The sequence below is a fragment of the Echinops telfairi genome, unplaced genomic scaffold (genome assembly GCF_000313985.2).
Source record: "Echinops telfairi isolate 266 unplaced genomic scaffold, ASM31398v2 ScPeMD7_655;HRSCAF=1070, whole genome shotgun sequence".
In the NCBI taxonomy this organism is placed as follows: domain Eukaryota; kingdom Metazoa; phylum Chordata; class Mammalia; order Afrosoricida; family Tenrecidae; genus Echinops; species Echinops telfairi.
This window is the reverse complement of record NW_022104553.1, coordinates 16,227,653-16,241,635: the sequence shown is the minus strand read 5'-3', so window position 1 is coordinate 16,241,635 and position 13,983 is coordinate 16,227,653. Positions and strand designations below refer to the sequence as shown.

Here is a 13,983-nt window from a genome sequence, read left to right as displayed (position 1 = left end):
CCCTGTCCGACGTCTCCCTTCACCCACTTTTCTGCTGTCCGTCCCCCAGGGAGGAGGTCACATGTAGATCCATGTAATCGGTTCCCCCTTTCCACCTCACCCTCCCTCCACCCTCCCAGTAGGGCGATAATCTCTAGGAGGCCAGCTCCCCAGATCTTTCTCCCGTGGAACCACTGGGGTGGGCTTGAGCTACCAACCATTAGCAGTGGAACCCTTATCTGTTGCACCCCGAGGGGTCATCAGAGGATTAAATGAAGTACATTTAAGTGCAGTCAAACAATCACCATAGTGTTTGCTATTAACGTGAGGGGTCTAGAAAAAAGCATTGCTGCCAGGGTTTCCGCGCATACAAGCACAGGGTTAGGCCAAACAAGATATGTTTAGACATGTCCCTGTGGTTAGACCTCTCAGTAATCCACGTGTCTCAGTCCCGATCTTTCTCTACGCCGGCGAGTCAATTCGAAACTCATCTCATTTGAAACCACGAGCTGCTTCTCTGGAAAAAGTAAGAGCTTCTACTCCAGTCAAAGAATCCCGGTCTTGGAAAACCGTCGAGGCAGTTCTGCTCTGCCCCGTAGTAGAGCGGCTGTGAGTTAGGCTACTTCGTTGTTGTTCTCAGGTGCCGTCCAAGAGATCCTGACTCCTAGCGACCCTGCGCACAACACACTGTCTGGTCGCTCCGGCCCCATCCTGACAACTGTGCTTACGTTTCGGCCGTTGCTGCAGCCAATGTGTCACTCCGTAATCTAGGTTGACAGCTGTTTGTCCCCATTTTGAGTCGTGCCCTGTCAACACGGGGAGATCCTGATGGCTTTACTCCCACAGATTTTACTCCGTCCACGGCATCACGGTCAATGCTGCTGTGAGAAGGCAGCTCTTCCTCATTCGTGTTTTGATTGCCTTTCAACCGGAAGGGCTCGTCTTGTGGCACTCTCTCTGACAACGCTCTGCTTCTGTTCACGAGGGTTTCCGCGTCTGACTACGTTTCAGTGCTATCCATAGGGGTTTCAGTGGCCAATTCCTGTCCGTAGTGGACACCTTATTCCTCCTTCTTAGGCTGTCCTTAGTCTGGAAGTTCTGCTGAAAGCTGTTCACTTCGGGTGACCCTGCTGGTATTGACAAGGCCAGTGACGTAGCTTCCAGCAACACACAGGCCACCGTGGAACAACAAGCTGGCAGGTAAACGATGGCTGTTGTGAGGTGGCCGTAAGGTTGGTTCTGACAGAAGGAAACACTGCCTAGTCCTGCACCATCCTCCAATTGTTCTTATGTTTGAGCCCTTGTGCCAATCCATCTTGTTGAAGATCTTTCTCTTCCCTGACCTTCTACTTTATCAAGCGTGATGCCATTTTCCAGGGACTGGTCTCTCCCGATAGATAGCATGTCTAAACTGTGTGAGACAGTCTCACCATCCTTGCTTCTAAGGAGCATTCTGGCTGAACTTCTAAAGACAGACTTGTTTGTCCTTCTGGCAGTCAGGGGTCCTTTTAATACTCTTCACCAGCACCATCACTGAAATGCAAAGATGCTTCTTCAATCTTCTGTAATCAGTGTCCAACTCCACGGCACATGCTGCAGCGGCACATACTGTGGCTCGGGTCAGGCGCCCCTTAGTCCTCAAAGGAATCTCTCAGCTCGTCAGCACATCGAAGAGGTCCTGTGCAACAGATTTCCCCAAGGCGATGCGCCTTTGACCTCTTGACTGCTGCGTCCATGCGCACCGATTGTGGATCCGAGCAAGATGAAATCCATCTTCGCTCAGTTTATCATGATGTTAACTCTTGGGCCACTTGTGAGAACTTCAGTCTTCTTTACATTGATTGAGTTGAAAGCCATAGTCAGGCTGTAATCCTCACTCTTCAAGTGCAAGCGCTTCGAGTCCGCCTCACTTGCAGCAAGCACGGGGTGTCGTCTGCATCTCGAAGGTGGTGAGTAAGTCTTCCTGCAACCCCGAGAGTGCATTCCTGTCCGCATAACCCAGCTCTGCGGGTGATTTGCTCAGCGCACAGACTGACTGCATATGGTGAGAGGAGACCACCCCGACACACACATTTCCTGAATGGAAAAAAAAAAGGCTGACCAATCCAAACAGTGGCTTCTGACAGAATCCGCTGAGCCAATGAATTTAAGACAGAGAGGTCCGCTCAGAAAGGCCACGGTGATTTTTTTTTTAATCCAAAGGGGTCATCTCGATCGAGTTTCTCATGGCACACAGGAGAGCACAAACACTTCCTGGGAAGAAGTTTTCAGAACATTGAAAGCTGCACTTGGTAGGAGGGGAAAAGGCCAGGGAAATCGCACCCCCAAATTTTGTCTTCATCACAGCCGTGCACTGCTCATTCTTCCAGGTAGCAAGGCTCTCCTACAAGAATTTTGTGGGGAAACCTTATCCCGCCCACTGTACAGCCCTGATTTTGTCCATGCACACTGCTATTTATTCTCCACATCCAAAGTGTATTTCCATGGCACCCAATTTAAGCTCCTTGGAGATGGCCCAAACCACCATTTTGACCAGGCATCCATGGAGGAGAGCAGAATTCCTGAGGAAGAAAGGCGAAGGCGGCCTCCAGCAGTGTAGCGATCTAGGTGGAGGCTAAGTTGAGAAACAGTAGCTTCACCTTTTGATATTTTGGTTTAATGACGATTTCTATGACTGTAACAATACTTTTCGACTCCATCTTGCGTTCTGTTTTTGTTTTTGATTTTTGTTGACTGTCTCTTGTTTGTGCGCAAGCATCTGTGTTTGCACTCAAGTGCTGTCGGAAAGGCCTGGTCTCTCACTGACCCTCCCTCTGCCCTCCCTTCCACAGCTGTCTCAGCCCTGCAGGTCCATCCATCCCTCGCCCAATCTCTGTGGGCAAGCCAAGGCATGGCCACCCAGCTACTGACGGGGGAGGCCCTGGTGAGTCACTTTGTCCTCAGGACTCCTCTCTGTGAGCAGCCCGGGCTGGAAGCGGGAGTGTGGGTCTCTGCCCACCCAAGCACCCTTGTGGGTGCCAGCCCACATCCTGATGAGTCTTAAGGGACGGTTGTGTAATTGAAGGGAATACAGGTTTCAGGTACTTACCTCCTCCGTGAAGCCAGGTCTTAGAGGGAGAGAGAGAGAGAGAGAGGGCTAATATATTCTTTTACAGACATATAGTCTCAGGACAAGCAGACCTCATTAATTACATACATACCAAGTTAGCAGTATCTTAACCCTAGAGTAAGGTGACCAGATTTTAACATTGGTAAAGCAGGACACCATTGATAAAACTCATATCCTGGTGAAATAGCCACATGGCAGCCGAAAACCGTATACCCTAGCTTGTCCTGCATTCTTTCCAAAAAATCGGGACTTTTTAAAAATACTGCGGGACACGGGAAAATTTGTTAAAAATTGGGACTGTCCCGCCCAAACTGGGAAGTGTGGTCACCTTACCCTAGAGGTCCCTGAGCTCATTGGGGGAGTAACCTAACTCCAGTGTTGGGGGCAGGCAGAGGGGAGCCCACTGTCCCTGGAGCAGGGAGAACAAAAAAAGTATGTCTGCTGCGATAGATGAAGACGTCTAGCGGTACAGTAATCAGCGGTGCTTGTGAGAAGTAACAGTAAGGCAGCACTATTATGGGAGGGTACTGTGGGGCTGATTTTTAATTCGGAGAATGTGAGGACTCTTCTCCAACTCACACATGGGAAGGGCTCCCTCCACGCGGAATCCTGGCCTCCCGCCTTCTTTAATCATGAGAATAGAGAATTTGTCCGCCGACACTCTCTTCCCGGTCCTCAGTTTCCCACGCACCGTCCAGAGGATGAGGGCGCCCATCCTTCACGTTCTTCCCCTGTGGGCTCAGCTGTGAAGGAAAGCTCAGGAGTGGCCATTTCTACCCTCAAAGCTTGGTGGGGACACAGGTCAGCACCTAGATCATGCGGGTTTTGATCAGAGGTTCCCAAACTTACTTGGTCTCCTGTGCCATTTCAGAAAAGAAAAGAAAAGAAAAGTGCTCAGTGCCCCACTGTCAGTAAGGGACTTTTGTTGGCTATCCCACAGTCCAGGATAAAGTGTAGGCACCTGCTTTTGCAGGCTCCCCCTACCCCCACCTGATCACTCCAGAGCCCATTAGGGCCCAGGCAGCAGTAAACCAGCCTACTATCATTGAGTTGGGTTCCAATGCATTTTGACCCTATGTAGAGTTTCCAAGGCTCTAAATCTTTATGGGAACAGTTAGTCTCGCCTTTCTCTCTCAGAGTGGCTGGTGGATTTGAACCGCTGACCTTGCTGTTAGCTGACCAACCCTTCACCCACTAAGCTGACAGAAATACATATCTCTTAAATGGTTCAGTGTTTGGATGTGAACCCAGTAACTCTACAGGAGGAAAGGCTGGAAATCTGCTCCAGTGAAGCCCTCAAGCTTAGAAAACACGGGAACTTTCTACTCAGTCACTCGAGGTTGTTATGAATAGGAGTCGACTCAATGGCCCGCACTAACAAGACCTAAGCTGGCTGTTCATGATAGTTTGCCAGAAATATGCTATAAGGAAAATAACAATACATAAAGTACTCGTTATAGAAGGCTAGGGAAATCTAGCAAACTATAGGTAAGAGAGTCACTTGTTGTTGGCGTTAGGTATCTTGTGTTGGTTCCGACCCATAACCACCTTCCGTACAACAGCCTGAAACCCTGCCTGGTCCTGTGCATCCTTCAGTCATTCCTATGCCTGTGCCCATTGCTGCAGCCAGTGGGTCAATCCACATTGTTGAGAGCCTTCCTCTTTCTCTGCCCCTCCACGCCCCCCAGAATGATGTCCTTCTCCAGGGACTGGTCTCTCCTGACAACATGTCGTCATCCTCGCCTCTGAGGAGCAGTCTGGCCTTCCTTCTACCAAGACAGATCGGTGTGCCCATTTGGCAGTCCGCGGTGCTTTGGATATTCTTCTCCAGCGCCACAATGCAAATACATGGATTCCTCTTCCGTCTTCCTCATTCAGTGTCCAACTTTCACATGCATAGGAGGCAACCGAAGATATCATGGATTGGGCCAGGCACACCTTAGTCCTTAAAGTAACATCCTTGCTTTTCAATACCAGTAGGCACTCTGAAAACCATTGGCGCCACCCGGTGTCTTTTGACTCATGGAGACTCTGTGTGTCAGAAGAGAACTGTGCTCCGGTGGGTTATCAATGGCCGATTTGGGGACGTGGGCTGCCAGGCCTTTCTGCTGAGGACCCTCCAGGTCGACATGTACCTTCAGCCTTCATGTGTAGCTGAGCACATTGACTATGTGCACCACTTGGACAAAGGACTAGTGGTAACTCATTTGTTATTAATATTTGTTTGCCATCTCTACCCGAAGTGAGCAGGTGACCTTATGGAGCTTTTGTGTATCAATTTACACACACACACACACACACACACACACAGAGCGAGGCTTCCAAAAGTTCATGGGGAAAATTCCATTATTTTTTCATTTCACTTCTCCATGGACTTTTTGAAGCCCCTCCTGCATGTTGTGTTGGGGCCATGGAGCCGGTTCCGACTGCTGTCCCCCTGCTGACAACAGAAGGAAACACGGCTTGAGCTGCGTCACCCTTCCTGTCGTTGAGATGTCCGAGTCCACTGTGACAGCCCCTGTTCGTCCATCTCACGCAGGGCCTGCCTCTTGTCCAATATCTATATTATATCTGTATTAAAGTCAACCGAGTTTGACTCTGCCATTTTAATCTTGACTTTGACCATCAACATTACACAATAAGAACCCTCTCTTGCTTTGAAAACTGAACAGGCATCATTCGTCTTGGGTGCCTAACCAGCCTGCCTAAATGTTCCTCCAAGAATAGTGAGTGCAATGCCTTCAGATCATTTTTCGATACAGTAAATCATATATCAAAAAAGTAAAAGGGAATTTTCGGGAGGCAAGGACGCGTATGATCATTGTAGAAAACTTGGAAAACCTAGAAAATATTTCTAAGAGAATGAAAGTCACCCCTGAGCTTTCCCACTCTTGAACATTTGAGTCTCTTTGCCTCCTTTAATGAATGTTTTTCTGCAAAAATCAGTATTGCACCAGCTAAGCAATTTGGAGTATCTTGCTTCTTCTTCCAAGATCTCCATCCTGAGCATTATGGGCTGGACTGTGTCTCCAGAAAGTTTGTTATAAATTCTGAGCTCTTTACCTGAGCCTATCCATCCATTTTGGAGTGGTTCTTTGTTAATGTTCGTGAGGCAGTGTTAGTTTAGGTGTGTTTTAAGTCCATCTCTTCTGAGATGGACAGAAGAGCTTAACGAGCCAGGGAGGAAGCAGAAATGGGGTGTGTCTGATGCTTCGCCATGGGGCAGTCACCGAGGAGCCAAGCAATACAATCTGAAGAGACAAGGGCCTTCCCCTAGAGCTGAAAGACCGGAAAGAGCCTCCCTAAGACCAGTGCCCTGAATTCAGACTTCTAGCTTTCTCAGCCATGGAAGAATCGATTTGTTTAGTAGAGGCCCCCTCCTGACACACACACTACCGCCCCTTGTTACAGCAACACTTGACCAACGCTGCTGAAGCCGTGGGTCTGCAAAACATTTGGCGACAGTGAAATGTTTCTGACCCACAGTGACCAGACCAAAACGTAATTCAAAATCAACAGAATCTGATGTGTTTCTGTCACCACTCGACCGAGGTGCAAATTGCTCGTGTGGAAAGGCCCGAGAGAACAAATACTTCAGAAACCCTTCACGACTAAGACAGCAAGCACTGCTCTAAGCCATCAAAATGCATCTGTAACATCCCTTTTGGTGGCTGTTCAAACTTTTAGCTAGTGCCTGTAGCCTGGTTTCCTTTATTGTCGTGCGTTTAACTTGTTTCCAGTTATTCATGGCTATACATAGTACCATAAGGCACCTACCAAAATCAAAACCAGCCTCACTGCCAATGAGTCCATTCCGACACACAGTGACCTTATATGACAGAGTAGAACTGCCCCTGTGTGTTTCAGAGAGTAACTATGGACAGGAAAAGAAAGCCGATCTTTCTCCCCAGCAGCAGCTGGTGGTGTTGAACTGCTGACCTTGCAGTTAGCAGCTCAATGTGTAACCACTATATTTCCAGGGCTGGTTCACATAAGTCTTACTTTGTGTTTTATGTTGATTTCTTTGGGAGTGACTGCTTAACGAGGAACACCAGACTGGATATTGTTGAGAAACAAAGCAAACTCTTTTTATATTTTCATATGTCATCATAGGACTTTCCAATTCCATAAGTCTTCCCATTTCAAAATTTTGAAGTCTTTACGTTCCAGACTGGTGAAGGTAGCAGCATAGAGTCCTTCCAGTGTGGGAGTTACGGCCTGTGCTGGCTTACACTGGCCAGAGCTAAGTATTTCTCATGTCTTTTCCAAACTCGTGACTTGGGACAGGTGACAAAAGGAATCTCCCGGTCTCTTTCTGGGTAGCATGTTTGTCTGATTGTCTGAGTTTGTATTATTGTGTGAGGGGCCATCAATTGGACCCCAGTAGACAGCACAGCGAAGTGAAGCTTTGCCCCGAGCCGTGCCATCCTCACAATCACTGCGATCATCGGTGAGTCGGTTTTTGCAGCCACCGTGTCAGTCTTCTTCGATTTTACTGACTTTCTGTTCAACCAGGCATGATGTCCTTTCCCAGGGACCGGTCTCTCCTGACAACAGTGTGTAACCACTATGCCACCAGCGTTCCATGTGGCTATACAGACCAGTGCAGTCAAGCGACTGTTCCAGGTAAGTGAGGACACACAGTTGCTTGTCTGCCAGGGCACATAAAAGTTACGTTGGCACTGTACTGTAGTCTATTACGTGCGCACAGCGTGAGGAAAGAGTTTGAAATATTGTGAGAATGACCAATATGTGCTGCAGGTGAAGTGAGTCCATCCTGTCGCCGTAAGGTTGCCACAAACCTTCTGTGTGTGAAAAGTGCAATATTATCTCAAGCACAGTCGCATGAGGCCCTGGTGCGTAGTGGTCATGCACTGGGCTGCTCACTGCAAGGCCAGCAGTTGGAAACCACCAGCCTCTCTGCAGGAGAAAGACAACACTTTCTACTCCCGGGAAGAGTTACAGTCCTGAGAACCCACGGGGGCAGTTCACTCTGCCCTGCCCTCTAGGGTGGCTATGTGTTGGAATCAGCTCAATGGCAGTGAGAGGTCTATAGTAGGATTGGGATTTCGGGTCGTATAGTAGTTGCACACTACATTCTTCTCCATAGGGTCGGGGGCTAGATCGTGACCCCTTCGTGTCTGTAACTTAGCACCCAGCACCCAGCTCAACGCCTGGCAATGTACTAGGGACCCAAGAACTTTGCTGAATTTCATCCAGGGTTCTGCTTGTTCTAGTGGTCAAAGCACTTGGCTGCCAACTGGAAGAGTGGTGGTGTCAACCCACCAGCACTCAGCAGGAGGAAAACGAGGCCATCTGTTTCTGTACTTATCAGCCTGGAAATTCTATGGGGCCCTTCTACTCTGTCGGCAGGGTCACTTTGAGTTGGAATTGACCTGAGGGCAATAGGTGTAGCTTTCGGTTAAGCTCTTGTGGGGTTGCTGTGTTCTGATTCCTTCCTCTTCGTTGCTGAGCCTGCGGCTTCCTCCCGGTGTCTTGTTTGTTGGTCAGAGTACCTTCCTGATGTAATGGGTTCTCAGGAAAGGATGAGTGGCCCCTTCAAGGACCTCTGCCTTGTTTCGTTCCTTCACTTTTCATTGTGATTCGAGTGAGTGTTTACAGTGCAAATTGGTTTTCCATCCAACCAGCCATACACGTTTTGTTTCAAGACATTGACTACTGTACCATCGTGCAGCAGGACCGCCCCCACTTCCTGCAGGGTCACCGGTTCCATTCATCCTTCCTTCCTATCGTTTCCTGCCTCTGAGCTTGATTTCTGGGCAAACACTGGCCTTTGGACCCCATAAGGTTGATTGTTCTAAGACCCCGAGCACCCCTTAAAGCCTATCCTTTGGCTGAAAACAGAGCTACGTGGATGAGTTAAGTTATAGGGCCATAGTCTCAGGGCTTTCCACCATTCTCTATCAGACTAGTCAACTAACCTTTTTTACTATTTTGAATTTTGTTCTCACTCCTTCCAGGACCCTCCACTCTTGATCCTGTTGGGAGCAGTTGGTAGTGGGAACCATCTAGTTCTGGTCTCAGGGTAATGGAGACAGAGGTTTCCAAGGACCCCGCGCCTTGTTGGAATTACTTTAGATGTATCCTGTCTACCTGGCCTAAGTCCTCCCGGCCTTGCTCATTGCTGGCCATCTCTTCAGAGCTCTGTGAGGGGGACTCTGTGGTGAGAGGTATGGGTTTCCTCTTCCAGGAATCAGTGACCTTCAGGGATGTGACCGTGGACTTCAGCCAGGAGGAGTGGCAGCAGCTGGAGCCTGCTCAGAAGGACCTGTACGAGGACGTGATGCTGGAGAACTACAGGAACCTGGTCTCCCTGGGTAAGGGGGCAGTCTCTCTGAGTTACTCGCCGTCAGCCCAAGACTGAAAGACCAGACTGAGGGAGAGAGACTTGACTATGGTGACAGTTTAAGTGCTCTAAGCAATAACTAAAGATAGATGACAACACGGGAAGTCATATTTGCCACACGTACACATCTGTACCAAAAAAGCATTATGATTATTTAAAGAGTTCCCAGGAATCAGTGAGAAAAAGACTAAACAAGTGATAGAAAAATGAACCACATTTATGAGTTGGCAATTCATAGATGTAGAAATACATATGGTTAGATAAATAAATATAAATATATATATATATATATATTTAACGGGGAGTCCTCTGGCACAAATAGTTAAGTGCTCTACTATAAGCCCAAGGCTGGTGGTTCGAACCTATCCACAGGGCCATTGGAAGACAGGCCTGGTGAGCTGCTTTGGACGGTCATGGCCTTGAAAGCCTGGTGGAGCACAGGTCTACCCTGCATACATGTGCTTGCCATGCGCAGGAATTGTTGACACCCCCAAACTACAGCAAAGAAGTGCAAGTTGAGAGAACAGCGTTTACTTATGATACAGACAGAGATTAAAATGAGCAATAAACCTGTGTTAGCAAGGATTGCGGGGGTGGAGTGGGACTAGCCAGTGTTGTGTCCTGTCACCCAGGGGTCACCGAGACACCTCCGTGGCACCTGACAACAGCCTGTGTTGTGCCGATCAGGTAAAGGGATTCTGTCATTTTGTGTTGTTTCGGTTTGTCAAGTGGAGCCTGCCAGCCGCCTTGGGGGGGCAGAGGAGAACTGCTTCATAGGTACATAAAGCTCTAATCTTTATGGAAGCAGGCAGCAGCATTTTTCTCTCATGGTGTGGTTGGAGAGTCGAACTGTCAGCCTTTTGGTTAGCACATACAAGGGGTCCCCCCCCCCAAAAAAAAAACCCAGAAAAATATTTTTCAAAGCCATGTATTTAAATTTTTTTACAAAACCGCCTTCTCACCTTCAAGGTACTCTCCATTATGCTTCCCACATTTGTCAAACCAGCAATTCCATGCTTGGAAACAATTTTCAAACTCATGTTTGGATGGCTGACAGCATCTCCCTCATTTTTTTTCTTCACCTCTTCCATGTTGTCATATCACTGTCCTTTCATGTCCCTCTTCATTTGAGGAAACAAAAAAAGTCAAACAAAAAGAAACTATTTCAGATGAATAAGGTACGTGGGACAAGAGAGGTATGTTGTTGTTTTTTTTTTTACCAAAAACTGGCACACTGAGGTGGCTGAGTGAGCAGGTGCATTGTTGTGGTAGCAAACCCAGTCTCCAGTCTGCCACAAGTCAGGCCTTTTTTTGTCACACACTGTTATGCAATCTCTTCAGAACCTCAAAATAGAAAGCTTGATTAACAGCCTGACCTGGTGGAACGAACTCCAAATGCACTACGAGTCACCATTTTTGTCAGTTCAGAAAGTTGATGGATGTCCAGAATGAGGTTTGTCATCAATAGACATTTCACCGATTTTGAAACAAAAAAACCACTCATACACTTGTTTTCTTCATAGTGCTGTCCTTGTAAGCTGTGTTCAACATCACAACAGCTTCTGCGGATTTTTCCTGAGCAGGAAACAAAATTTCACAGCCGCACACTGTTCTCTTAAATTAACCATCACAAAATACGTGGCTCAAGCAAAATTGCTTTCATGAAAAAAATTCACTGTGACCAGAGAGAACCTTCCCAGGCGACACCACTGGGTGCACTAACTCATAGGCTTTGCTGGATGCTCACCTAGTGGGGAAAATTGTGTACTATGAAAGCTTTGCTCAGCAGAGCTTTTTTCCCACTGTGTGTGTGTGTGTACCCCCTAGTAATTACTGTGCCAGAAGGGCTCCTTTCATTTAAAAAGGCAGAATTTAAAAAAACATGTTTTCATAGCACCTCGTAAGACAGAATAGGATTGCTCCATAGGGTTGCTGAGGCTACTAGCCTTTAAAAATGAAATAGTCTAAGAACTAGCAGGGGCCTGGGAACAGTGCACTTCTTCAAAGATTAGCCGATTGCAATCATGGACACGGGACACTGTCCCATGATATGTAGTCAGGCGATGACACTGTTTTCAGAGTCAGGACATGGCCCTGTGCATTTAACAGCTTGTAGGAAGTATCGTTGAGGTCCAGCGAGCCACTTGGAATGGCTGTGAGGTGGAGGCCCGCTCAGTGGCAGCTGACCCAAGAAGAGTTCATGTGCAACACATAGAACTCAGTCCCTGTTGAAAGTGGACCGTTTGTTTTGACACTGTATACGAGGGTAAATAAAACTATATTGCTGCAGAATCTCAGGAAGCTTTATTAAAGGTCAATATCAAACTGTGACGCTTCTGTTTCTCCGTGTGTCCTCCGTTTACTCACCTCTGAAGGTGGTGTTTCCGTCTCTCTAAGCAGAGAATTTTGCCATCGTCGGTGTCCAGCATTCACTGCCATCAAGTGAATGCCGACTCATAGTGACCCCCTGTGGGTTTCTGAGACTGTAACTGTTGACAGAAGCAGAAAGCCCAGTCCTTCTCCAGCAGAGCTGCTGGTGGCTTTGAACTGCCAACTCTGGATCACAGCCCAATGGGTAACCACTGCACCACCAGGGCTCGTTGGGTTACTCCACATCAAATGGCATTTTGGCACCCTCAAAGGACTCAAACTGTGATGTTTTAATGTTCTTTGAATTTGGGGAAGAAAAAGAAGTCTGATATCTCTACTCTCAGTCCTGTTCCTGAGGGTTTATCTGTCCTGAATTCCATGTGTCAAGAGCTCTTATCTGTATCAGCGTGTGTCCTCCAGGCTAGCAGGTTTTGTAACGTAGAACTGGGTCATGGTAGTGGCGGGGAGGATAAGGGGAAAAGGGGGAACCCATCACAAGGTTGGATGTAGAGTCTATCCCCAGGGGCATGAATATCAGAAATGAGGGTGAAGGGAGACAATGGACAGTGTAAGACATGAAATAACAACAGTAATATATAATTGATCAAAGATTCATGAGGGTGGGGGGAGGGGGGAAAGAGGAGCTGATACCAAGGGTTCAAGTAGAAAGAAATGTTTTGGAAATGTTGATGGCAACATATATACACGTGTGCTTCATACAATTGAATGATGGATTGTCATAAGATTTGTATTACCTCGAGGAATTTTGAAAATGGACTTCAGGCTCAGGGGTCAGAGCTTGGCACTGCATCAGACCCAATCAGAAAACATTCATAAGGGTCAGCAGAAAGAACTGGAACTATTCATAGGCTGTTTTTTTCTTTCTTTTTTTTTTTTTCATGTTATCTATATAAGATAGGCATGATAAACAATCTCGAGGAGAAAACAATGGGACCAATGTTTCCAATTGGACAGGGGAGAGGAGATGAGGTGGTGGGTAAAGGAGGGGGGAGCCAACAAACCCAGGGACAAGGGAACAAGAAATCTAAAATCAATGGCTAGGAGGGCCTAGACTGCATGGTGAGGTTCAAGCAAGTGCAATGTAGCCAAGAGGAAGTACAGAGAGCCAAATCAAGGTCAAACATGATAGTGAGTCAGGAAGAAAGTAAAAGGAAATTGAGGAAACAACTAAGAGGCAAAAGACATTTATAGAGGTGTAAACATAGGCATGTACATATGTAAATATATAACGATAGGGATACAGGTCTATGTACGTATATTCATAGGTTAAGCATTAAGGTTACAGATGGACACTGGGCCTCAACTCAAGTCTTCCCTCAATGAAAGAACACTATTTTTTAAAATCATTTTATTAGGGGCTCAAACAACTCATCACAATCCATACATATATCAATTGTATAAAGCACATTTGTACATTCGTTGCCCTCATCATTCTCAAAACATTTGCTCTCCACTTAAGCCCCTGGTATCAGCTCCTCATTCCCCCCTCCCTCCCGCTCACCCATCCCTCATGAACCCTATAAATTATATAATTTATAATATAAATGATAAATTTATAAATTATTATTTTGTCATCTTATACTGTCCGATGTCTCCTTTCACCCACTTTTCTGTTGTCCGTCACCCAGGGAGGAGGTTATATGTAGATCCCAAACACTTTGTGTTAGTAACCTGGCATTCTGTGATGCACACCTTTCCGACACATTTGCTGAAGACAAAATGGATGCATAAGCTAATGTGGTGAAGAAAGCTGCTGGTGCTCATCTATTACAAGATATAGCATCTGGGGTTATAAAGGCTTGAAGCTCCACAAGAGGCCATCTAGCAGGGAAGCAACAAAGCTCACATGGAAGAAGTATACCAACCTGTGTGATCACGAGGTATTGATGGGTGTCAGGCATCAGAAGACCCAAAACAAACACCCATTTTGATGCAAACCAGGGGGGTCAGAATGGAGACCCAACCATCTGTAGACAGTTGGACATACCCTCACAGAAGGGTCATGAGGAAGGGATGAGGCAGTCAGGATGCAGTATAGCACTGACGAACACAAAACATTCCTCTAGTTCTTTTGTTTTTTTAATCATTTTATTAGGGGCTCATACAACTCTTATCACAATCCATACATACATCAATT

At 47.0% G+C, this 13,983-nt stretch overlaps 1 protein-coding gene across 1 annotated transcript in view; it reads left to right on the top strand.

Annotated features, from left to right (window-relative positions):
- The first annotated feature begins 9,307 nt into the window (after positions 1–9,307).
- The window catches only part of LOC123521926 (endothelial zinc finger protein induced by tumor necrosis factor alpha-like), a 9,868-nt gene continuing 5,192 nt past the window's right edge, over positions 9,308–13,983 (top strand). The window contains exon 1 of the mRNA XM_045292336.1: positions 9,308–9,426. Within this exon, the coding sequence (XP_045148271.1) occupies positions 9,393–9,426 (34 nt within the window). The 5' untranslated portion in view covers positions 9,308–9,392. The remainder of the gene's footprint in view (positions 9,427–13,983) is intronic.